The sequence below is a fragment of the Anomaloglossus baeobatrachus genome, chromosome 5 (genome assembly GCF_048569485.1).
Source record: "Anomaloglossus baeobatrachus isolate aAnoBae1 chromosome 5, aAnoBae1.hap1, whole genome shotgun sequence".
Lineage (NCBI taxonomy): Eukaryota > Metazoa > Chordata > Amphibia > Anura > Aromobatidae > Anomaloglossus > Anomaloglossus baeobatrachus.
This window is the reverse complement of record NC_134357.1, coordinates 68,210,109-68,237,922: the sequence shown is the minus strand read 5'-3', so window position 1 is coordinate 68,237,922 and position 27,814 is coordinate 68,210,109. Positions and strand designations below refer to the sequence as shown.

The window sequence follows — 27,814 nt, the reverse complement described above, 5'->3', positions numbered from 1 at the left end:
AAAAATGGTACATTGTGTGTTCATGCCACTCAACAGTCAGTCATTCCACGACTGATCCGTCGCGAGGCATATGTAACCCAAGGCAATCTGTCGCAATCCATCGTTAATACAAGTCTATGGGGAAAAAACGAATTCCTGCAAAATATTTTGCAGAATACTGTAATTCCTCAAGGCGACGGATTTTGACTGATGCAAAACAACAGAAGTGGCTCTGGAAACTTGGCTGGTCGAAGAAGCTTGGAACCTCTTCGTCCAGGAGAATATGGTGATGCAGTGTAGAATTACACCACCCTAGGGTGCTGCACCCTGAACAGTGCTGGCCCCTGAAGAACTGACACATTATCTCCTCAACGACCATAAAACTCCTATGTCCCACAGGAGCTACTGGGAAAGATGTCTGCATGCTGTCACTCCTGCTGGAGAACTCCCTGAAAACTGAAAACTGCATGTGTAACTCCTAACTCCCCTTGTGGCCGCTCCTCCCCCTACCCAGGTTCTAAGCCAGTGGATTGGGGCCCCTGTTGGGATGGCATCCTGTAAATGCCACACGGTTGGAAACCCCTTTTATACCCGACCCTGGCCCAGTCCCCAGTAGGTAACGGGCAACCCATTTGTGTATGTGGTTGTGGATGATGAAACCGGTACTGACCTCCTTTCAGATTCATGATCAGCACCACACCCTAAGTGGGGTGCAGTACCCTGTGGTGACCTGAGCTTCCGGGACGCCACATATACAACCATCTCCTGTGCACTGAGCCTCCTGATTCTCCTCCAACATATGGTTTTTGATGAGATAAGGATTGAGAAGTTAAAATTTAAAGACCGGATCCTTTTGAGTTTAGATTTTACATCAGCTTGGTAAGTCCTCTTTTGGGCCTATTAAAGGGACAGGTTTTTGCTAACTCTTCTGGGAGCGGCATAATTTAGGAAGAGAGACCCTTATTCCAGCAATGTGTCACTCAGAGTTTTAGATGTAGTATGATGCAGAGCTCAGAAAACTAACCATGCCCACATCACAGTTCTCTGTGTACACTGTATATTGACAATGAGTAATGATGATCAGACCCAAACTTTATAGTTCACTGTTTGTACTAAACACAGGCTTTACAAAAAAAACAGTGTTCAAGTTCAGAGTTCGAGTGCTTTACATATGCAAACCACTCAAGTGAGTAGCGGTCTACTTGGGTACGCTCGGTGTTCAGACCAGTGAGAGACATTTGCAATGTTTGAAGGGCTCGCACTGCGGGTAAAAATCAGAGTTGTCAGATGTGGTGTGTACAAACAAAAGTAAAAAATGAAAAAACTCCACCCTCCCCCGGAAGTGCTCTATTTTTGACTGGCTGTATGTAGGCGGAGACCCAAACTGCCCAATCAGTGACTTCCAATGAGGTTCAGGTAACGTTCAAGTCCATAACTGAACTTTATCTTAGCTAAACCCACAGAACTCGAAATGCTTCTCATCTCTAACAATGAGCTGCTTATTAGTGCTGATGATATGGTTGGATCCAGATACTCAGGAACTATAGTCCTATAGTGTTAATGTGCTGCTTCTCAAACATTTATTATATTGAAACAACAACTCACAGCCTAATAAAAGACATATTACTGAAATTAAAGTCTCAGCCTATACCTATTTCTGATCAGGAGAATAAACTGTGGAAGAAACAAGCGCAGAAATAGGGTCTTATCTGATGGATGAGGGAATATACATGTAAAGACAGGCACTCACCTGTTTCAGTTGTGACAGGCACAACTCCTATGCAAGCATATAGGCAGATTATGCAGCAGTGGTCAGCAGCAGCCCCGATGCAGAAATAGTAGATAACAGGATGGCTGAGAGAGAACCGGGTTAAATGCTGCGCTAGAAAACCACAATTCCGATGGATAAAGTGAAATCCTTTCCTTCTTCATCAGGACAAAACAGTACAAGAAAAGAACAGCAACGGACAAAACAGTACAAGAAAAGAACTGCTGTTCTTTTCTTGTACTGTTTTGTCCTGATGAAGAAGGCGGTATGCCTTCGAAACGTGTAGACTTGTGCCAATAAAGGAAAGGATTTCACTTTATCCATCGGAATTGTGGTTTTCTAGCGCAGCATTTAACCCGGTTCTCTCTCAGCCATCCTGTTATATACCTATTTCTGCACTCAGCTTAAATAGTAAAAACGTGCTGGCAGATTTCCTTTAAGGGATTCTGCATACGGTGCATGTAGACGATGATTGTATAATGTTACAAACATGAGAACAGAGTTTTGAAGCTCCAAGAATAGGATTCAGCAGATGTGTCCTGAATGGACTGGAGGTGTACATGCTCATCTTCCATTCCACTCATTGTCTATGTGTCATAGTTGTCTCCCTATGTTAGTAGACTAGTGACAACTTTAGAACTGGATGAAAGCTGATGGGAAAAGAGCGCCAATAGGCTCTTACCAGATATTATAGAGCGATGTACATAAAGAGACACTCACCTTAATAGGTTGTGTAAATTACAACCCTATGCAAACCTGAGGTAATGGCGGCTGCTGCTGCCCCACATGGGTTAAACTTATGCTGGAGAGGGAAAACAGGGTTAATACCACGCTGCTGCCAAAGTAATAGACTGTTGATCTAATCAATTCTTCTTTATTTTACAGGTTTACACACTTCAGAGGTCAGAGCCTCCTTCATCAGGACATAGGAAAGATCAACAATGTTTTTTTTCCTTTGTCCTGATGAAGGATGCTCTGACCTCTGAAATGCGTAGACCTGTAAAATAAAGAAGAATTGATTAAATCAATAGTCTATTACTTTGGCAGCAGTGCAGCATTAACCCCATTTCTCCTCTCCAGCATTGAAGTTTAACTTTAGGACTGGAGCGTCTCTTCTCCATCTGGGACTCTTCATTTAAATGTTGTTTCATTTTTCTTGGTGCTGAAACAGTTAATGTCAGTTTTGCTGCTAGCAGCTTTCCAGCAGTGCAGGTCAGCTGCAGCTGCTTTGTAGCCACACCCCTTTGTGTTTAAGTAGCAGGGTTTCTCAGCAATCTTTGCTGATTATACAAAACCATTTGTATTCTGGCCACCTTGGTGGAAGGACCTGCTATGGATTAATCCCGAAATCATATCCTCTCCCCTGCTTGTCTCACCTACACTCTTGGTGTCTTAGTACAGCACTGGGTCAAATGTACGTTACTGTCCCCCTCCTTAGCCAGGACTGTAGTAGGTATTTTTCAGGGCTTCAGGTATTCCTGCTTGGTAACAGCTGAGGAACCTTTATGGGGTCTGGCTAGGAGTGCAGTGTACAGCACCTGATAAGGACAGGAGGTGTTCCTTCTACCCTCTCACTAGTACCAGGGCCCATCATTGTTATTGTATTCCCAGTGTCTCCCTTGTTTGTGGTGTTGCTGAGGTGTGTTTTTGTTGTGCGTCAGTCATCTATTGGTCTGAGTGCGTCCGCCATGTGTAAAGCATGACACTATGGGACTGTTGAGCACACTGATCAGCTATTTGTCTAAGGGACTGAGGGGAAATAGTTGAGCACAGTGCTTGACAGACCCATAGATTATGACTGAATCAAAGGTTGTGCATGTGTATCATCTCCGCTCCAATTTAGGACACAGTTTCAGAGCCCTGTTATCAGGGATATAAAGCCCCATTCCTGGGATTGTTAGACATCCAAAGGTCTAACTTCCAGTGATCAACGAGCTCCCCTCTACCCCTTAGAAAGAAGAAAACTTCATTTTTTGGGAATTTTGAAAAAAAATCATTCACATTAATTAATTTTGAAAAAAAAAAAGTCATTCACATTAATTGCATTCCACTAAGTGGCACTTACCAGTGAGCGATGAGGCTGGAGACATAAAAGGAGAGATAAGGAAAAAAAATATATTACATTATAATTACATTACACACTCTTCTTTATTTCTAGACTTCTATAGCACATCATTCCCAAACTGTATATTTTAATTTATCAAGGCCTGAATACCAATTGTGTGATATCCAACTAACATATGGCAAACATATACCCTTTGGTGACATTAAACATACATAACAGGTAGGAATAAGTTGCCATTTTTTACTAAAAGTAAATCACTCAAAAATTAGGTTGTAAAAATATGTGCAGAATAAAATTCAGTAACATATTGGAGTAGTAACTAAAACTAAATTGCAATTGTAATTACTAATATTAGAAATTTATATTATATAGTATACTAACATGTGTAATCCAATTGGGGCAAATGCTTTAAATGGGCCCATATACAGTCATATTAAATAGTTTGGGCACCCCTATTAATGTTAACCTTTTTTCTTTATAACAATTTGGGTTTTTGCAACAGCTATTTCAGTTTCATATATCTAATAACTGATGGACTGAGTAATATTTCTGGATTGAAATGAGGTTTATTGTACTAACAGAAAATGTGCAATCCGCATTTAAACAAAATTTGACCGGTGCAAAAGTATGGGCACCTCAACATAAAAGTGACATTAATATTTTGTAGATCCTCCTTTTGCAAAAATAACAGCCTCTAGTTGCTTCCTGTAGCTTTTAATGAGTTCCTGGATCCTGGATGAAGGTATATTTGACCATTCCTGTTTACAAAACAATTCCAGTTCAGTTAAGTTTGATGGTCGCCGAGCATGGACAGCACGCTTCAAATCATCCCATAGATTTTCAATGATATTCAGGTCTGGGGACGGGGATGGCTATTCCAGAACATTGTAATTGTTCCTCTGCATGAATGCCTGAGTAGATTTGGAGCGGTGTTTTGGATCATTGTCTTGCTGAAATATCCACCACTCTCGGTCGTCCAGGATGTTCCTCATCATTGGTGCCCATTTTAAATTTGGCAACTCAGTTCTTAACTGTGGAATATGAAGGGCATTGATTCCCCAATGTCTGCGACATATCACGATGAATATCCTTTGCGAACTTTCCTTGCAGAAACAAGAATTTTATCACTCCTCTGCTCTCAGTTGCTGTGAATATTGCATTAGACTTTGACATTTTGTTTTCCAGCATGCGTAGAACACTGTTGCCATAAGCAACAAACACAAAATTTTGAAAACATAAATTAGACACACATGTCATGTGATGTGACATTCATTACCATATAAACAAAAAAAGATCACAAAGCCAAAGACTTATCAGCAGCCCCTTGTATTAGATTTGAAAACATCAGCTCAGTAAATTCTCTTTTGCTCCTGTTAAAGGAAATCTGTCACCAGATTTTTGCTGTCTCATCTGAGAAGCATATTGTAGGAAGAGATTCCTGGTTCCAGAGATGTGTCACTTAGTTTACTAGGTGCAGCAATTGTTACACAAGTTTTAGATGTCGTATGTTCCAGAGGTCAGAAAGCTACTCCCACCCACACCATAGCTCTTTGTGTACAAGGTATATTGACAATGAGTAGAGATGAGCGGACCTTTGTACTGAATACAGACTTTACAAAAAGATTAGTATTTGAGTTCAGAGTTTGGGTGCTTTACGTATGCTTCAATGAGCAATGCTGTGCTCAGGTATGATCGGTGTTCGGCCCAGTGCGAGCTGCATGCAGTATTTGAATGGCTCGCACTGGAGGTATAATAAGGGTTGCGCTATCAGATGTAGTGTATACAAAAGAAAAAATCTGCCCGCCCTCCCCTGCAAGTGATCTGTTTATGACTGGCTGTATGTGGGCGGAGAGCCGAACTGCCCAATCAATGACTTTCAATGAGCTACGGGTCAAATCCAGGTGCAGTACAGAACTTTATTTAAAGTCCGGCTGAACCTACAGAATCCAGACCTCAACGGGTCCGCTCATCTTTAACAATCCGCTCATCTTTAAAAACAGAAGCTGTACTCCTATAGTGATAATGTCCCGCTTGCAAAACACTTATTGTATTGAAACAACACACAGCTTAATAAGAGACATATCGCTGAAATCAAAATCTCAGCTCCTACCTAATTCTGCACTCAGTTTAACTAGCAAAAACCTGTTGGCAGATTCCCTTTAAGGGATTCTGCACACATGTAGGCCACAATTATATGATTTCACAAACCTGAGAACAGGGTTCTGGAACTCCAAGAACAGGACTCAGCAGATGTGTAAAGTGTTACACTATGGGATGGCTGAGTATACTGCTCAGCTATTTGCCTATGGGACTGAAGGCAGTAGTTGAGCACTGTGCTTGGCAGACTCATATACTATGAATGAAGCAAAGGTCACACATGTGCATCTCTGCTTCAATTTAGGACACAGTTTCATTCAGAGCCCTGTTATCAGGGATATAAAGCTCCATTCTATAGATTGTTAGACATTCATGTGGTTTGACTTCCAGAGATCAGCGAGCTCCCGTAATCTCCCGTAATCTTTTGGGAATCACTTTTCTATACTTTGTGTAGCAAAATATCACCTCAATAAAATATTTTGAAAAAAAATATTCACATTAATTGCATTCCACTTAGTGGCACTTACCAGTGGTGGGTGAAACTGGAGCCATAAAAAGGAGAGATAGGGAAAAAATATATTATATTTACATTACACACTCCTCTTTATTTCTAGACTTCTATAGCACATCATCCCTAAAATCTATATTTTAATTTATCAAAATTACCAATTGAGTGGTATCCAACTAACATATGGCAAACATATACCCTTTGGTGACAACAAACATACATAACAAGAATGAATAGATTGACATTTTTTTACTAAAAGTAAATCAACACTTAAAAAACAGGTAGTAAAAATATATGTGCAGGCTAAAATTCAGTAACATATTGGAGTATTAACTAAAAATAAATTACAATTGTAATTAACTAATAATATTAGAATTTTATATTATATAGCCCCATTCCTGGGATTGTTAGACATCCAAATGGCCCACTTCCAGCAATCAACGAGCTCCCCTCTACCCCTTAGATAGAAGATAACTTCATTTTTTGGGAATTTTGAAAAAAAAATCATTCACATTAATTAATTTTGAAAAAAGAAAATCATTCACATTAATTGCAGTCCACTTAGTGGAACTTACCAGGGGTTGATGAAGCTGGAGACATAAAAGGAGAGATAAGGAAAAAAATATATTACATTATACGGTATTTACATTACACACTCTTCTTTTAGACTTCTATAGCACATCGTTCCCAAAAACTATATTTTAATTTATCAAGGCTTGAATACCAGTTGTGTGATATCCAACTAAGATATGGCAAACATATACCCTTTGGTGACATTAAACATACATAACAGGTAGGAATAAGGTGCAATTTTTTACTAAAAGTATATTAACACTCAAAAATTAGGTCGTAAAAAATATGTGCAGAATAAAATTCAGTAACATAGTGGAGTAGTAACTAAAACTAAATTGCAATTGTAATAACTAATATTAGAATTTTATATTATATAGTATACTAACACGTGTAATTCAATTGGGGCAAATGCTTTAAATGGGCCCATACACATAATGCTCTTAATGAGTGAAAAACGTGCTATAAATATCTGTAATATTTATAACTTATGTGATCCCGAGGCAAAATTTCAGGGACAGCTGCTATATGGAAGAGGATGTTATTATTATAACTAGAATATGATATTATTGTTCGGAAATAGTAAGAGGTGACTTCAATAAAAAAATTAGAAAAAAATTTGCACTCCACTCTGTTGCAATTACTAGTGGTCATTAATTCTAGAGACATAAAGAAAAGAGAAAAAAGAAATAAAATATATTACTTTATATTGAAAACACAAGTCTGTTCATAATAAAATACTGCTTAATGAGGATGTCCACTACTTGGACAACCCTTACTCATTCCACTTGTTCGCTCCCATAAAAACAAATACGCCAATACTCACCTTCGTCGGCTGCGGTTCCAGTAATGTCTGAAGAAGACATGTGTCCAGGGCCCACATGATATTGTTATGACACGTGAGTTCTGCAACCAAACAGCACCCAACGTTTGTTTCCCCGCCTTTGGACATTTGCATAGGATGTGAGCACTGGGTGGACTTCCTGCTCATGGTGGCCTCGGGAACACGGCTTCACACATTGCTGCAACTGCACCCGCACCTTTGGTGAGTATAGACTTATTTATTTTTATGGGGTGAACAAGGGGAATGAGTAGGGGTTGTCCAAGTAGGGAGACAACCCCTTTAAAGTATACATTCCTTTACTACTAAATTGTTAATTAGGGAGGCTAATAAACTACAAAAGAAATATAACATATTATTTATTCTGAATGGTTAACAGTTTAAAAGAGTAAACGAAAGAAAGCAAGAAAAACAATCATCAAATAAAAAATATAAAAAAACAGATCTTTGTATCACAATGTACCATTATGAGATTAAAAAATATAATTATACTCATTTTACCGCTCATCATTTATTATCATTAGAGTTGAGCAGGTACCTAACTATTCGTACTCGCTATACTCATAACCAGTACTGTCTAATACATATTTGTTCCGAATAGTGTGTGCAGTGCAAGTCAATGGGGAATATTCGCAATGTAGCGAGTAACCCGAATGCCGCACTATTCATGCGAGTAGCGAATTGTGCCGAATTACTCGTTACTTTGTGAGGTTTTCCCCATTGACTTGCATTGCACATGCTATTTGGAACGAATACGCAAGTATTAGAAAGTACTCGTTATGAGTATAGTGAGTATGAATAGTTAGGTCCCCGCTCAACTCTAATTATCATCCTCCATCTGATCCTCATTGCATATTCTTCTCTTTGCCGTCAAGCAATGAATATCTGGACCTCATCATTAACACAAAGTCCCGGCCCAGTGTGAAGATTCCCGGAGGTTTAGGGCTGGGTGACAAAGAAAAGAAGATGTGATGTGGACCAGACAGGTGATGGAGACGAGCAGATGAGCTGCAGAGGTGAGTGGTAAGATGAATATATTTTTCTATTTTTTTGCGTATTAGTAATATGATATTACATATATTCTGCCCAGGGGTTTATATACCTCAGAGTATAATAAGAGACATTCAATTCAGGGAGAATAATTTCTCGAATCAAATTTGCTGTAAAAATCTGCATGAATATAAATTTTGCCTAATCCGCGTTCATCCCTATTCAGGACACCTTTATATACACGTAATAATTATTGATGAGTAAGAGTGAGCACTAAAATGTCTGAGTGCCTGATACTCTAATTGAATAGGTTGGTTGCTTGGATGGGCTCAACTTGAGTAACGAATATAATGGAAGTCATTGGGAATCTCGAGAATTTTTCATTAGGACCCTAATAGGAGGGCTGGGGGAAGGGGAGGCTAGAAAATCACTGACATTGATGGAAACAGCGCTAAAATGGAAGGGGAACAGCATGGGGAAGATGCCTGGACCCATTTCTGATTCCAATGTCTCTGCTGGGAGCAATGTTGTAAGAGTATTCCAACACTGTTACGGACTGACAATAAGATATGGAAAAACTAAAATAAAATTGATTTTACAGGAAAAATGTTAAGAAACATTCTCTCCTGTATAATGACTTGTATATAAGCAAAATTAAAAAAGGAGAAAAAAAAGCCTCCAGCACCCCATAAATCATATTCACAAGTAGCATTTTTGAACTTGAAGATTGCTTTCAATTTTGAAAAAAAACACTTCAAAAAGAAGCTGAAGAAAAGCTGAAACAGTTGACATGGTGTTTCTTTAAAAAGCGCAGCAATTTTTTATTTCTGTCAGGAAAAAAAACAATTATGTAGATTATTTTTTTAAATATCCTAGCTTTTGATGTTACTGTAAAAGCCATCTTTTCATTTATATAAAACTCATGAAAAAACTCATGAAAAAGCAGCAAAAATGCAACATGTGAAAATAGCTGTAATAGCCAGGCCATCTCTCACCATATTTCCCTGTCACCTATGGCTACAATAGGTGACAAAGTAGAGGGGAAATAAAACTATACACCAGTAGTCACCAGTAAATAGAATTTTAACATTTTAGTACCTTATCTGGACATGTGGTGTATGTGAGATGGTCAAAAACATCCTGTTTAATTAATGAAGGAGGGACTATGAGCCTCACAAAGCATATGCTGACAGTGCAAGAACTGCCAAAAATTAGAAGAAAGAGGGAGTCCGATACACCCTGTATAAGAAATATAGGAGGGCCTCATGCACATTCTCTTAAAATTGTTAGCTAGGGGGACTCCCGGACTCCTATAGCCTATGCACTAAATCCAAGGGCTGTCAAACATTAAAAGGAGGGACTGCAATATACCCTGGAAGACATGTAGAGGAGGGCCTCAGAATTTTTTTCCCCATTAAGGACTGGGACTTTTCGACTAGTAGAGTGAATGCGCTATGTGCAATTGCTGTCAAAAATTAGAAGAAGAGATTGCAACACTCTGGAAGACATTGAAAGGAAAATATATATAAAATATTTTTTTACATTATTAAAGAGTTGGACACCTAGACTAATAAAACATATGCGCTATGTGCAAGTGCTGTTAAAAATTTGAAGGAGGAACTCCAATACACCTTGGTGACACATAGAGGAGGGCCTCAGAATACAACTTTTTGCCATTATTACGGAGTGGTACACCTTGACTAGTAAAGCCTATGCACTATGTGCAAGGGCTTCCAAAAATTAGGAGGGACTGCAATACACGCTGAAAGAGATGTAGAGGAGGGCCTCAGAATATAATTTTTCCCATTATTAACAAGTTGGACTCCTAGACTAGTAAAGCCATTGCCTTATGTGCCAAAACTTAGACAGAAGGAATCCGATGCAGCCTGGAAGACAAGTAAAGAAGAGCATCAGAATATAATTTTTATAATCCATGCCTATATGCTTCTAATCTAATCTTATACCTCCTCCAGCATTATCCCAGGAGTGAATGCTGCTAACAGCAGTATTAATAGGTAATATAATAGATGTAGCCCTTAGAAGGGACTATTAATTTTAAGGTGCAGGAACAATGAAGGGGGCTTTACACGCAACGACATCACTAACGAGATGTCGTTGGGGTCACGGAATTCGTGACACACATCCGGCCTCGTTAGCAACGTTGTTGCGTGTGAAACGTACGAACGACCGCTAACGATCAAAATTACTCGCCAAATCGTTGATCGTTAACATGTCGTTCTAATCCCAAATATCGTTGCTGTTGCAGGATGCAGGTTGTTCATCGATCCTGAGGCAGCACACATCGCTACGTGTGACAACCCCAGGAACAAGAAACAACACCTTACCTGCGTCCTCCGGCAACAAGATGGGCGTCACTTTCTTTCGGCTGCTCTCCACCCCTCCGCTTCTATTGGACGGCTGCCTTGTGACGTCACTGTGACGCCGCACGAACCGCCCCCCTTAGAAAGGACTTTGCTAGGCAGGTAAGTCCGTGTGACGGGTCCTAGCGATGTTGTGCGCCACGGGCAGCGATTTGCCCGTGACTCACAACCGTCGGGGGCGGGTGCTTTCACCGGCGACATCGCTAGCGATGTCGCTGCATGTAAAGCAGCCTGGAATGTAAGGCTATAATCCCTGCCTATGTGTCTCTAATCCAAACTTCTCCCTCCTCCAGCAGCTATCCCTACACTGTTTCCGGGGTACTGAGTGCCAAGCATTGCATATTATATAGACCCAATGACCCAGTTGGCCAATCAGAGTAATGCCAGTAGCCAACATGGCTGCAACGTTGCCATGATTGGCAAGCAATCCCCACATGTTTAGCAGCTGAAAAAAACTGTAAAACATGCAGTCTGCAGACATGAAGATAGCAGAAGCACTGGCGATACTTGGTCGAGTACTGAAGCTGCCCGTGCATACCGATGCTCAATCGAGTATTGAACAGTGACGAGCACACTTACACATCACTACATATAATTTAATCAGTGTCTTGTGTGAATATTAGATTTAGATTGATCTTCACTTATTCTGTAGAAACTTGACACATGTGCTGATAAAATGCATGGATTAGCAACAATGCTGATAACTGGTGAGTTGTTTTTTAATGAAATATTGATATTATCAAGGATTGTCTGGCTTTAAAAAAAAAGAAAAAAGAAAGAAATAGGCAGGGATTGTTCTAGATGTTTGCACAATTGGTATGGATCCAACACTGGCCACAATGGCTAAAGAAGCGGTGGCTGTGCTGTTCAGATGTCATAGGATTACACAAGCCGGTTATTAGCTGCAGTGTTCGAGTTACTGGAACAATGTGTGATTGGATTTATCTGTGATAATGCACTGGCATTAGTGGCCCTGTGACATCTGAATAACACAGTAATTTCTTCCAGAACCAGCGGCGATTACTTGAGCAGCTTGCGGTAAATCCACAAGGGTGCAAGCAGGTGAATATGCCTTCTTTTTTATTTTATATTAACCAATGCTTAAGAAAATAAACATAATGCTGGAAAACTCCATAAAGTGAATCTGTTAGCATGCTCTAGGGGTTAAAATACAGTGATGTGTCTCATCACTGTGTGCTGTTGTTTACCTGCAATGTTTTTTTTTGCTTCAGGACTAGCTTAGCTAGTGGTCAGCTATTCCAGCATGCCCCCTGCTGTGATTAGCAGATCACTGTCTATAGCCATTATATACTGTATACGGAGCCTGGTGTAGGGTGGGGCAGCTGAGCTGAGCTCCACTACATGCTGAATCTTAAAACATGTGACTGTGTCAGAACCTCTACATCCAGTAAACTAAGTGATACATTGTTGGATTCAGGATTACTTTGCTACATCATACTGCTCTAAAATGAGGTAGTGAAAATTTGCTGACAGATTCCCTTTAAATGTATTATTTCTCATGTTACCTGAAGACGATAGTCTGTATGATTGATAATAAGCTGAAAACTGTTCTCTGAAGTCCCGATTAATAAATTCCAGGGTCATGACGTTAGATGATGAGTAAAACAAAGAGTTTGTAGGCTGGCAAATCTTTCCAAGTACAACTGAATTCCAAGGATATCCATCATATACTGTCACATATTCAGAATTGTAAACTCCACCATTGGTTCTCATACTGTTCAGGAAGAAAAGTTTGGGGAGTGTTTTTTCAAATAAATTATTTTTTGTCTATTTTTTTTGTTAGTACTGACAGTTTGGGATGTCGGGTATCTGATAGACGCCATGACATCACAAACTGCTGGGCTTGATGTCAGGTGACCTTACAGCTAGTATCAACCCCATTTATTACCCCATTTGCCACCGCACCAGGGCACAGGATGAGCTGGGGTGAAGCGCCAGGATTGGCACATCTAGTGGATGCGCCACTTCTGGGGCGCCTGCGGCCTGCTATTTTTAGGCTGTGAAGGGCCAATAACTATGGACCTTCCCACCCTGAGAATACCAGACCACAGCTGTCCGCTTTACCTTGGCTGGTGATCCAATTTGGGGGGGACCCTACTTTTTTTGTAATTATTAATATTTATAAAATAATTATAAAAAAGAGCCTGGGGTGACCTCCACATTGGATCCCCAAACAGGGTAAAGCTGCCAGCTGTGGTTTTCAGGCTACAGCCGTCTTCTTTACCCTAGCTGGCTATCAAAAATGGGGTCACCCAACGTCATTTTTTTTTTTAACTATTTTTTTAAATAAAAAAAATAAATGGGCTTCCCTGTATTTTGATTGCCAGCCAAGGTAATGCCAGGCAGATGAGGGTAGCAACACATAGCTGTCAGCTTTATCTTCGCTGAGAATCAAAAATACCGCGGAGCGCTACGTCATTTTTTTTAAAGATTTATTTTTACAGCACTGTCATGTCAGGCAATCAAAATACAGGGAAGCCCTTTTTGTTTTTAGTTATTTAAATAAATAATTAAAAAAATATATATGGGATCCCGCTGCATTTTTTGTATTGCTAGCTAAGGGTAATCCAAGTAGCTACTGGCTGCTAACCCCCACTGCTTGGTGTTACCTTCACTGGCAATGGAAAATCCAGGGAAGCATTTTTTATTTTTTTTGCCAAAAAACTACAAAAAAAATGACGTGAGCTTCGCCATATTTTTGTGTGCTAGCCAGGTACAGCAGGCAGGTACGGCTGCCCCCAACCCCCAGCTGCCTATTTGTACCTGGCTGGGAACTAAAAATATAGAGAAGCCTTTTTTTTTAATTATTTCATGAATTTCATGAAATAATTAAAAAAAGAAAACGACGTAGGCTTTGCCCCATTTTTGTGTCCAGCCGGGTACAACTAGGCAGCTGGGTATTGGATGCGCAGCACAGGTTAGCCTGAGCTTTCTGTGCCCCTCTGCTGCAAATTGAAGTCCGCAGCCGCCCCTAAAATGGCACGCTCATAGAAGCACCATTATCTGGCGCTGTATCCAACTCTTCCAGCTGCCCTGATGACGGTGGCTCGCTGGGTAATAATGATTTCAGTTGATAATATACAGCTAGCCTTAATCCCATTATTACCCAGTGAACCACCCATCACCAGAGCAGCTGGAAGAGTTGGATACAGAGCCAGAAGATGGCGCTTCTATGAAAGCGCCATTTTCTGCGGCGGCTGCGGACTGCAATTCGCAGCAGAGGGGCCCAGAAAGCTCAGGCCAACCTGTGCTGCAGATTCTAATCCCCAGCTGCCTAGTTGTACCTGGCTGGACACAAAAATATGGCAAAGCCCACGTCATTTGTTTTTTAATTATTTCATGAAATTCATGAAATACTGAAAAAAGGGCTTCCCTATATTTTTGGTTCCCAGCCAGGTACAAATAGGCAGCTGGGGGTTGGGGGCAGCCCGTAGCTGCCTGCTGTACCTGGCTAGCATACAAAAATATGGCGAAGCCCACATAATTTTTGGGGGGGGCAAAAAACTCCTGCATGCAGTCCTGGATGGAGTATGCTGAGCGTTGTAGTTCTGCAGCTGCTGTCTGTCTGTAAGGAGCAGACAGCAGCTGTAGAACGACAAGGCTCAGCATGCTTCATTCACTAGTGTATACAGGAGAGCAGACAGCAGCTGCAGAACTACAAGGCTCAGCATACTCCATCCAGGACTGTATGCAGGCGTTTTTTGCCCACCAAAAAAATGACGTGAGCTTCGCCATATTTTTGTATGCTAGACAGGTGCAGCAAGCACCTACAGGCTGCCCCCAACACTCAGCTGCCTATTTGTACCTGGCTGGGAACCAAAAATATAGGGAAGCCCAATTTTTTTAATTATTTCACTTATTTCATGAAATAATTAAAAAACAAATGACGTGGGCTTCGCCCCATTTTTATGTCTAGCCGGGTACAACTAGGCAGCTGGGGATTGGAATCTGCAGCACAGGTTAGCCCGAGTTTTCTGGGCCCCTCTGCTGCAAATTGTAGTCCGCAGCCGCCCCAGAAAATGGCGCTTTCATAGAAGCGCCATCATCTGGCGCTGTATCCAACTCTTCCAGCTGCCCTGGTGACGGTGGCTCGCTGGGTAATCATGAGTTAATACTAGCTTTGTTTTACTAGCTAGTATTAAGTCAGAGATTCTTAATGTCAGGCAAGTTTGACCCAGCCATTAAGAATCTCCAATAAAGGGTTAAAAAAAAGACACCACACAGAGAAAAAATACTTTAATAGAAATAAATATACAGACACACTTAGAGACTCCATGTTTATTACTGCCTGTCAGCCCTCCACGATCCATGCTCTTCTGTCTTCTTTTTCCTTCAGCACATGCAGGTCTGCTACATCAGCAGCACTGCATGTGAGGAAGACGCTGGCCCCCATGCAGTCTTCACTCCATGAGTGATCAGTGCTGCTGGCTGTTAGCGGTAACGTTACCACTGACAGGCGAGTTACCATAGTAACGGTGCTCTGATCACGTGATTCCCGATGCCGATGTTAGCGGTGACGTCACCGCTAACAGGCGCATTGCTATGGCAAAAGTGATCTTTGTTATGGACCGGCTGTGTCAGCCGGTCACTAACGGAATGGGGAAGCAGAACGGGAAAGCAGAACGGGGAGTCGACCGTGTGCCAGAGCATGTCGCCGGTACACGGCGATGCACAAACGTGCACCGTGTACCGGAGAGATGCAATGACAGGACCTAGCATGACGTCAAAGCCATGTGACCAGTCAAAGCCATGTGACCAGTTTGTAGCCAATGAGATAATAGACACGTGACTGGTCACATGGCTATTTTGACGTCACGATAGGTCCTGTCATCACTGTTGGTTACCGTGAGGACGCAGCGATTACCGATGGAAAAGCTGCGGGAGACAGAGTGCAGGACGCATCGCATTAGGTGCCTGGGTCCTAACACCCCCATAAATTGCTCAAAAAACATTTGGAGAGGTGCATAGTTCAAGGGTTTTATGAGCAAGCAATGTGGGTCACAGGACCTGGACCCCAATGATCTTCTTGCATGTAACATGAGAGTATCATGCGATATGAGCTGAGACCCTGATTTCAGGGTTGTTTCTGTGATGTCATCACTAGCGGGAGTCAGCACACAGTGTGTGTAACATGATCAACCACAAAAGGAAACCAGAGCAGTCTGTAACGATAACAACCACTAGAGGGAGCTCAGGCGCACGGCGTCCTAGGTAACAAAGTGGTTGCTAAGAGGAGTCGTACTAGTTGGGTCAGAGCCGTGAGGGAGTGCAGTACAAGAGAAGAGGCAGGGTCAGGGACAAGCCAGAAGTCAGTAACAGGGAGAGCGAGCTGAAGGAGGGGGCGCAGGGACAGAGCAACACAAAGGGAGCAGGAGAGGAGCACGGAAGGTAAGATAACACGGAGGAGATGGGAGACAGGGAGGTCTGGAAGGATCGGATGAGGTAACGAAAAGAATCTAGAGCACTTACAGGGATCAGTCGAGCATGTTGCATGGCAGGACGATAAGTGGCAGAATGATAATGGAGGGAACTTCCTCATAAAGCAGCGTGCTCACAAAAACGAGGCATGGAAGGATAGGCTCCTCCCACTGGGAAATGCCAACAACGTAATCAGGTGACCGATACAGCTCTGCAACACTTTTTATGCTGTTTGCCACTATTTCAATACAATGAGTGTTTTATCAGAAGGATATTATCACTGCCCAGAATAGGTCCCATGTGATACCAGGTCCAACCCCTCCCCAGCACTGATTATCAGCTTTCTGTCTAAATATACAGAGCTGTGGTGTGGGCAGGGTTAGCTTTCTAAACTTTGCTACATCTAAAAACTCTGATTATGTCACAACTGCTGCACCCAGTAAACTAAGTGACACATCGCTGGAATCAGCGTCTCTTTTCCTACATTATGCTGCTCTGAGATGAGGTAGGAAAACCCTCACAACGGATTCCCTTTAACTGGGCATTTAAATATAAATAAAATGTTTAGCTGCTCTGTAAAGTGGAAAACTGGCTTAAGGCTGCCATATAGGATTAGTAAAAGTAAGAAGTAATGGAAATATTTATTAGTTTATTCCTTTGAATGTACAATATTAATCATGATAAAACTAAACAGTACATGCGTAAACCTCAAAGTATTATTTCCACCTCCAGGATCCTAGCCCAAACTTTTGAAAGTGTGATAATAATATTAGCAAATACCTCCAATTGTAGTATAGTTCTCCTGATAAGCTATTTCTCTTACCTCATGTGCAGGGCATTGCAGCTTAGGTATCCAGGGTTACGTCCACTCATATAGTGACAGTTAGTTAGTTGCTAATAGTTGTAACCATGGATACCTAAAATATAATGCCATTCACATTAGGAAAAAAAGAAGAAAAAAATGTGATTTTTTTTTTAACAAATTTTGCGCAATGACATGAAATAGTCAGAACATTTTGTTTAGTAAATCTTTCTAGACATATTGTATATATGCTTTATTATCTTAATATCTATAGAACTTACCAGTGAAAGGAGGTGCTAGATAATGAAAATAACAAAGAAAAATGGGAAAACTTTATTACTTTTTAATTATAATTTTAGAAAGAACAATGGTGACATGACAAAAGCAGTATATAATAAACATAAAAATAATAATAATAATAATAATAGAAAATAGATAATAATAGAAAATGATAAGAAAATAATAAGAAAAACCTTCACAATACACTGAGGATAAGATAGATTATGTATGTAACACAATGTATCTATATTAGATTTGTAAAATCAAAGCAAAAAAAGAAATAAAACATTGATGTCTCCTCTTTGGGAGTATAAAGTAATTGAGATATTTTGACTAAATGTGTCCAAAATAGTTTCCTTTTTCTACAGAATAGTATCGATAAATTAATACTATTTGTGGTGCATGTAGCAATCCAGAGACCCCTAATTTATATTTCAGGACAACATGTAGCGATGAGCAAATCTGAGATTTGGTGTTCGGAGTTCATCAAAAACACAGACAGTCACGGATGTGTCACAGTTGACAGACAACCCTGTGGCATCCGGCTGCACAAGGTTACTGCATTTGACTGCAGAAATTGCTCCTTGATTTTCCATTCTTTCCTCTGTGGTGTGAATGGAGTTTTGTGGTCTTCTTTGTAATAATCTACTCTTCTCCATTTAGGACCCTGCGGAGATGTTTTGCTTTCATCTACTAATCATTATGTGTTTCTGTGTCTTTATATGCCTTCATTTCCTCTTGGTATATTGCTTATGATAGAGATAAGTGTCTATATGGTCCTTATTGCAAGCAGTCAACTTTGTAATCCTCTGAAAAAACACTGTAATATTGTCACACTGTACAAAGGCTAGTGAGACGCAGTACAGCGTAATCCCCACTAGGTGGCAGCAGAGTAGTGAAGGAGAGACAAAGAATACTAACGGAAAGGCTGCTGAAGTATAGCAGTGTAACTTCAGCAATGTTAACAGGCGAACCACCAGGGAGCAAAAGAGTAGTCAAACAGTCAGGGTCTTGCCAGGAGAGTCACTGCAAAGGGAGGATCAATATCAAAGTCAGAAAGCAGAACCGAGTCAGAAGCCGGGAGATCAGGTATGCAAAGGGAAACACAAACAACAGACAGGAGAGGGAAGTTAGGGGCTGGGACGGGCAGACGAACGGGGGAGGGTCACAGTCAGGACACAGTAGCAGGGAGGCAGAACAGATCAGGAACACTCACCAGACCCAGTATAAATGCTGCAAGGCAGAAATATCACTGGCACTGAGCCATAGGTGGAGAGGTAATATATAATGGCCTGGGATCCAGAATAAGGCAAGGGAAGTTAACCCCTGACATGACCAGGCCAGAGCTGGATGTAACCAGCAGCAGGGAAAAGCCGGCCTGGATCATGACAAATATGTTGTTGTTCCTCTCCCTAAGTCATGTTGGAAATAAGTTTGTTTTCTTTCCGCTTTTTGTTTTTCCTGTGTCTTCTTAAAGATTTAGTGGGGTTGATGAGTGCTCATACTGCTTGTTCATTACCAAGGGCCCAGTTCAGGGTCAGCCAGGTCCAGGTAACCTGCTCAGCACATAGATGCAAAAACTATCTAGGGATGTCAAGATAGCTAGGGGTCAACTGTAGTTTTTATCAGGGGTCACCATCTCCCACTCACCTATACACAGGGTTTCCCTATTCTCTCTCCTATCTTTTTGCCATTCGCTAGGTATTTCCCTATACCTAGCATGACGGAGACTTTTATTAAAAAACAGAGTTCGTATTCGGAGTTCCTGTGCTTTACGTATGCAAATCACTGTGCTTGGGTACTCTCAGCGTTCAGCCCAGTGAGAGCTGCTTACTGTGTTTTAATGGCTCACACTGGGGATAACGATCTTTTTGCACTCCCCCAAAAAAAATGTAAAATCCCAACCCATTGTCCCGCGGAAGTGTTCTGTTTATGGCCGGCTGCATGTGAGCGTAGAGTCAAAGTGCCCAATTATTGACTTCCATTGGTGTTCAGGTCAAGTCCAGGTCCCAAACCAAACTTTATCAAAAGTCAAGCTGCAGCCGCCGAACTGAACTTCCACGGGAAAGCTTATCTCTGAACGTATCTAGAACTATCGAGCTTTTGCAAAAAGCTCGAGTTCTAGTTCTTACTAGAACAGCCCCCAAAATCACTCGAGCCACGAACTGGAGAACCTCGAACCGCGAACCGCGCTCAACTCTAATCATGAGTTAATACTAACTTTGTTTTACTAGATAGTATTAAGTCAGAGATTCTTAATGTCAGGCACGTTTGACCCGGCCATTAAGAATCTCCAATAAAGGGTTAAAAAAAAGACAACACACAGAGAAAAAATAATTTAATATAAATAAATACACAGACACACTTAGAGACTCCATGTATATTACGCCCTGTCAGCCCTCCACGATCCATGCTCTTCTGTCTTCTTTCTCCTTCAGTACATGCAGCTCTGCTACATCAGCAGCACTGCATGTGAGGAACACGCTGGTCCCCCGTGCAGTCTTCACTCCGTGAGTGATCAGTGCTGCTGGCTGTTAGCAGTAACGTTACTGCTGACAGATGAGTTACCATAGCAACGGTGCTCTGATCACGTGATTCCCGGTGCCGACGTCACCGCTAACAGGCGCGTTGCTATGGCAACAGTGATTTCCGTTATGGACTGGCTGTGTCAGCTGTGTCAGCCGGTCACTAACGGAACGGGGAAGCAGAACGGGGAGTCGACCGTGTGCCAGAGCATGTCGCCGGTACACGGCGATACACAAACGTGCACCGTGTACCAGAGAGATGCAACCTCAGGACCTAGCATGACGTCAAAGCCATGTGACCAGTCAAAGCCATGTGACCAGTCTGTAGCCATTGAGATAATAGACATTGTTTCCTTTGGGGTTCGAGTGGTTCGTCGAACAGTTCGCCGAACCGAACTTGAACGCGGCCTCCGTTTGGCGAACCGACTCGAGCCAAACCGCGACCGGTTCGCTCCTCTCCAAACATCACCACTGCAGCCAATCTAAAGCTCAGCACATTTGCTGAAGTAGAAAGCATGAGCCACTGTGTTCATTAATTGTATTAGAATATCCATTTAATAGTAAACAGATTATTAGGTGTCTGGGTCCTAAGACCCCCACAAATTGCTCAACAAACATTTGAAGAGGTGCATAGTTGAAGGGTTTTATGAGCAAGCAATGTGGGTCACAGGACCTGGTCCCCCATCATCTTCTTGCATGTAACATGAGAATATCATGCGATATGAGCTGAGACCCTGATTTCAGGGTTGTTTCTGTGATGTCATCACTAGCGGGAGTCAGCACACAGTGTGTGTAACATGATCAACCACAAAAGGAAACCAGAGCAGTCTGTAACGATAACAACCACTAGAGGGAGCTCAGGCGCATGGCGTCCTAGGTAACTAAGTGGTTGCTAAGAGGAGTCGTACTAGTTGGGTCAGAGCCGTGAGGGAGTGCAGTACAAGAGAAGAGGCAGGGTCAGGGACAAGCCAGAAGTCAGTAACAGGGAGAGCGAGCTGAAGGAGGGGGCGCAGGGACAGAGCAACACACAGGGAGCAGGAGACAGGAGAGGAGCACGGAAGGTAAGATAACACGGAGGAGATGGGAAACAGGGAGGTCTGGAAGGGTCGGGTGAGGTAACGGAAAGAATCTAGAGCACTTACAGGGATCAGTCGAGCATGTTGCATGGCAGGACGATAAGTGGCAGCATGATAATGGAGGGAACTTCCTGATAAAGCAGCGTGCTCACAAGAATGAGGCATGGAAGGATAGGCTCCTCCCCTTTGGAAATGCCAACAACATAATCAGGTGACCGATACAGCTCTGCAACACTTTTTATGCTGTTTGCCACTATTTCAATACAATGAGTGTTTTATCAGAAGGATATTATCACTGCCCAGAATAGGTCCCATGTGATACCAGGTCCAACCTCTCCCCAGCACTGATTATCAGCTTTCTGTCTGAATACACAGAGAGCTGTGGTGTGGGCAGGGTTAGCTTTCTAAACTTTGCTACATCTAAAAACTCTGATTATGTCACAACTGCTGCACCCAGTAAACTAAGTGACACATCGCTGGAATCAGCGTCTCTTCTCCTACATTATGCTGCTCTCAGATGAGGTAGAAAAACCCTCACAACGGATTCCCTTTAACTGGGCATTTAAATATAAATAAATTGTTTAGCTGCTCTGTAAAGTGGAAAACTGGCTTAAGGCTGCCATATAGGATTAGTAAAAGTAAGAAGTAATGGAAATATTTATTAGTTTATTCCTTTGAATGTACAATATTAATCATGATAAAACTAAACAGTACATGCGTAAACCTCAAAGTGTTATTTCCATCTCCAGGATCCTAGCCCAAACTTTTGAAAGTGTAATAATAATATTAGCAAATACCTCCAATTGTAGTATAGTTCTCCTGATATAGCCATGTCTCTTACCTCATGTGCAGGGCATTGCAGCTTAGGTATCCATGGTTATGTCCACTCATATAGTGACAGTTAGTTGCTCATGGTTGTAACCATGGATACCTAAAATATAATGCCATGTGATTATAATATAATATAATATAATGAAAATGTGATTTTTTTTTTTTAACAAATTTTGTGCAGTGACATGAAATAGTCAGAACATTTTGTTTAGTAAATCTTTCTAGACATATTGTATATATGCTTTATTATCTTAATATCTATAGAACTTACCAGTGGTAGTACGGGCTAGATAAAAGACACATGAAAATAACAAAGAAAAATGGGGAAACTTTATTACTTTTTAATTATAATTTTAGAAAGAGCAATGGTGACATGACAAAAGCAGTACATAAACATAAAAATAATAATAGAAAATAGACAATAATAGAAAATGATAAAAAAATAATAATAATAATAAGATAAATAATAATAATAATAATAATAATAAGAAGAACCTTCACAATACACTGAGAAGATAGATTATGTACAGTATGTAACATAATGTATCTATAATAGATTTGTAAAATCAAAGCAAAAAAAGAAATAAAACATTGATGTCTCCTCTTTGGAGCATAAAGTAATTGAGATATTTTGACTAAATGTGTCCAAAATAGTTTCCTTTTTCTACAGAATAGTATCGATAAATTAATACTATTTGTGGTGCATGTAGCAATGCAGAGACCCCTAATTTATATTTCAGGACAACATGTAGCGATGAGCAAATCTGAGATTTGGTGTTCGGAGTTCATCAAAAACACAGACAGTCACGGATGTGTCACAGTTGACAGACAACCCTGTGGCATCCGGCTGCACAAGGTTACTGCATTTGACTGCAGAAATTGCTCCTTGATTTTCCATTCTTTCCTCTGTGGTGTGAATGGAGTTTTGTGGTCTTCTTTGTAATGATCTACTCTTCTCCATTTAGGACCCTGCGGAGATGTTTTGCTTTCATCTACTAATCATTATGTGTTTCTGTGTCTTTATATGCCTTCATTTCCTCTTGGTATATTGCTTATGATAGAGATAAGTGTCTATATGGTCCTTATTGCAAGCAGTCAACTTTGCAATCCTCTGAAAAAACACTGTAATATTGTCACGCTGTACAAAGGCTAGTGAGACGCAGTACAGCGTAATCCCCACTAGGTGGCAGCAGAGTAGTGAAGGAGAGACAAAGAATACTAACGGAAAGGCTGCTGAAGTACAGCAGAGTAACTTCAGCAATGTTAACAGGCGAATCACCAGGGAGCAAAAGAGTAGTCAAACAGTCAGGGTCTTGCCAGGAGAGTCACTGCAAAGGGAGGATCAATATCAAAGTCAGAAAGCAGAACCGAGTCAGAAGCCGGGAGATCAGGTATGCAGAGGGAAACACAAACAACAGACAGGAGAGGGAAGTTAGGGGCTGGGACGGGCAGACGAACGGGGGAGGGTCACAGTCAGGACACAGTAGCAGGGAGGCAGAAGAGATCAGGAACACTCACCAGACCCAGTATACCTGCTGCAAGGCAGAAATATCACTGGCACTGAGCCATAGGTAGAGAGGTAATATATAACGCCCTGGGATCCAGAATAAGGCAAGGGAAGTTAACCCCTGACATGACCAGGCCAGAGCTGGATGTAACCAGCAGCAGGGAAAAGCTGGCCTGGATCATGACAAATATGTTGTTGTTCCTCTCCCTAAGTCATGTTGGAAATAAGTTTGTTTTCTTTCCGCTTTTTGTTTTTCCTGTGTCTTCTTAAAGATTTAGTGGGGTTGATGAGTGCTCATACTGCTTGTTCATTACCAAGGGCCCAGTTCAGGGTCAGCCAGGTCCAGGTAACCTGCTCAGCACATAGCTGCAAAAACTATCTAGGGATGTCAAGATAGCTAGGGGTCAACTGTAGTTTTTATCAGGGGTCACCATCTCCCACTCACCTATACACAGGATTTCCCTCTTCTCTCTCCTATCTTTTTGCCATTCGCTAGGTATTTCCCTATACCTAGCATGACGGAGACTTTTATTAAAAAACAGAGTTCGTATTCGGAGTTCCTGTGCTTTACGTATGCAAATCACTGTGCTTGGGTACTCTCAGCGTTCAGCCCAGTGAGAGCTGCTTACTGTGTTTTAATGGCTCACACTGGGGATAACGATCTTTTTGCACTCCCACCAAAAAAAATGTAAAATCCCAACCCATTGTCCCCCGGAAGTGTTCTGTTTATGGCCGGCTGCATGTGAGCGTAGAGTCAAAGTGCCCAATTATTGACTTCCATTGGTGTTCAGGTCAAGTCCAGGTCCCAAACCAAACTTTATCAAAAGTCAAGCTGCAGCCGCCGAACTGAACTTCCACGGGATAGCTTATCTCTATCCACATTTAATTTATTTTAAGTTAGGTTTATCTGATTTTGGATTCAGATGGATCATTGAAAGGTTGCTCTGTAGACACTTGTCATATATATTTATAATGTGTCAGAACCAAATATTTGTCTTTTTTGGGGTAAAATATTATACTATGTCATCATTATTTTAATATACGTTATATATTTATCTACAAATTACCTGTAGATGATAGAGAATAGTACCAAGCGTCAAAATATCCTCTGAAGTTCTCATTGACAAATTCCAAGGTCATGATATTGGATGATGAGTAAAACCTACGACTTGTAGGCTGGCAAATCTTGCCAAGTACAACTGAGTTCCAAGGGTATCCGTCATATAGTGTCACATAGTCAGAAGTACAATTTCCATCATTGTTTGGCATACTGTTTGGTAAGAGAAGGAAAACGCAATTTAATGATAAATAATGTATATTGTATGTAGTAGAAGGGTAAGAGGGAGATAAAGTTGAGGTTGGGAAATGAAAAATTAGAGCACACACATGCAATACTTACTACAAATAACTGAAGTAAAGCTCAACCTGGCCATATGGGACCTCAATTGTCCAAGTACACAAATTTGAAGGAGAGCGATACCAATTACTGTATATATAACCAGATGGTTGAGTCAGTCTTTCTTCACATAGATGTGCTACAATAAAGGGAGATAAGTTTCAATGTTTAAATTTTAGAGTAAGAATTTATTATATATATTTACACATACAATAATAAAATATATAAACACAACCCTTTTGCTTTCGCTGAACTCAAAGATCTATTACTTTTTGTGTGTACTGTAAATAAAAGGCTTTACTCTGTCAAATATTCCTCCCAAATTTGTCTAAATCTGTGTTAGTGAGCACTAATGATGAGAAGACCCGGACTGTAAAAGTCCGGATCTGCGCAGGATCACAAGTGTCCAAGCGCCAGCGCCGAGCCCGGAGTTCTCAGGCGACTCCGGATAAATAATTAAAAATAAAAAAAGAACAAAATTTAAAAGCAGGCATGTATGTGCCACGCGTCTGTAATACTAGTTCTGGGGTGTTCATACTACACAGATTATCCTTCATATATATGTGTTACATCTCGTGGCTCTCCTGAGGCAAGGACTGAGCCAGTCTCCCATTCCTTGCCTGCCACGAGCACTCCTGCTCAGCAGCGCCGAAGGTCTGCCAGACTGCGCAGTGTGCAGGAGATACCTTCTCAGAGAGGCAGCAGAAGGGTGACACCTAGTGGTTCTCCTGTTACAAGGAGTGAAGCGGTCTCCCATTCCTGGCCTGCCGCAGACTCTCCTGCTCAGCGGCCCCGAAGGTCTGCGAGGCTGCGCAATGTGCAGAGGTTTACTGCTCAGGGAAGCAGTGAGATTCCCGTTATCTCTGCACATTGTGAGACAGAGGATCCCGCCTCTATTTCCCAGAGGCAGGAGGGTGAGCATGTGCAATGCGTGGTGGGTCCTGATTCGCTCACTGACGTCACATGGCTTGATGACAAGGCTGGTGACGTGGTGAATCCTGACTGGCCAGGCTGGGACGTCGTGGACCCTGATTGGGTCAAGTCCGTCATCTCTGCCTCGCGCCCGACCTCGGGTGGAGCTGCACCTCCTTAAAAGCTCCCCCTGCCATCATGGCGGCGCGCGACCGTCCTTCTATGTTTGGATGTCTGGCAGCGTGCTGCCACGCCACTGCTCAGGCATTACTGTCTCTTGTGGGCTTGGCCCTTGCTGCTCCGGCAGTACCTCGTTTGCAGGCCGTGTTCCTGCCTTGCTGCTCCGGCAGTACCCCCGTCAACAGGCCGTGTTCCTGTCCCAGGTGAGCTCTTCAAGTCTCCATTGGACTCACCTGGTTATTGAAAGCACACGTGCGTGGGCACCTCTGTGCTACCCTCGTGCCATATTCTCGTGACTTCCACTGGCACACGTGCGTGGGCACCTCTGTGCTTCCCCGTGCAACAGGTACACCGAGCCGTGAGATCTGTGCCATACAACCCTCACGGGTTGGGGCAGATCGGTGTACATAGATCGTCTGTGACATTCCAGACGATCGCTAGCAGCAACCCGCTCACTCTTCACCCACCATAGCGGCGGTCCCTTACACCGCACAGTGGACCTTGACCGGCGGAAGCAGTCCATTTCCCATCTTGGCACGCTTCCCCGGGTCCCCCTCGTAACATTACGGTCGCGCCAAAGGTCTGGCTATGGCTGAAGAGCAGCAGCAGTTGCTGCGTTATGTGCAGCAGTTGGAGTCACGATTGGCAGCAGTGGAGCAGTTTTCCTCCGATAAGACTACTCTGACGACAGTCGCCACCCAGGCAGCTACCCAGGCTGTGCTATTGGGCAGAAGGTCTCCTCGCCTTGTGCTTCCAGAGCGCTTTAGCGGCAACAGCTCTGAGTGCCGTGGGTTTATAAACCAGGTTACCACCTACTTAGAGCTGTCCGCGACTCTTTACGCTACCGAGAAGGCGAAGGTAGCCTTCGTCCAGTCCCTGCTCACAGGGAGAGCGCTGAAGTGGTCCACGCCGTTGTGGGAGCGCGGAGATCGTGTGGTGAATAACTTAGCAGCTTATCTTGGGGCCATGAGAATGGTGTTCCTCGGGCCTCAAGTAACCCACGATTCCGCGCTGCGCCTCCTACGACTTCGGCAAGGGTCTGCTTCAGTCGGGGACTTTGCTGTACACTTTAGGACACTGGCCGCAGAGCTGGACTGGCCGGATAAGGTCCTTGTCCCTGTGTTTTGGGAGGGCCTGGCAGGGTTTGTCAAAGACGCACTGGCCACACGTGAGGTGCCTGCCACTTTAGAGTCCTTGATTCAGGTTGCCTCTCGCATAGACATCCGCCAGGCGGAGCGAAGGCTCGAGGTCTCTTCAGCACCCACGTCTTCTCGGCCTAAAAAGCGTCTGACTCCCGTCTTCCATCAGACAGGTCCCCCAGCCAGTCCTGTAGGCGACTCCGTGGAGTCAATGGAGGTGTCCAAGGTGGTCTCCTCTGCCCCAGGTTCTCGGTCTTGTGTCATCTGCTTTTCCTGTGGGCAGAGGGGACACATAGCTACCCTATGTCCCAAACCGTCGGGAAAAGACAGCGTCTAGTTTCTATCAGAGGGGGGACTCTAGACGCTACTTCTCCCTCTAGGTTGACTATCAGCGCCCAGTTGCAGTTCAGCACTACTCTCTTCTCTGCCCTGGCTTGCTTGGACTCAGGCGCTGAAGGCAATTTCATCTCGACCTCCCTGGCAACCCGATACTCAGTTCCCCTGGTTCTGTTGCCCAAGCCACTCAGGG

General features: G+C 42.5%; 1 protein-coding gene across 1 annotated transcript in view; it reads right to left on the bottom strand.

Moving 5' to 3' along the window:
• The window catches only part of LOC142312631 (scavenger receptor cysteine-rich domain-containing protein DMBT1-like), a 660,637-nt gene extending 635,710 nt beyond the window's left edge, over nucleotides 1–24,927 (bottom strand). Inside the window, exon 1 of the mRNA XM_075351627.1 lies at nucleotides 24,726–24,927. Within this exon, the coding sequence (XP_075207742.1) occupies nucleotides 24,726–24,927 (202 nt within the window). The remainder of the gene's footprint in view (nucleotides 1–24,725) is intronic.
• Nucleotides 24,928–27,814: the final 2,887 nt, after the last annotated feature.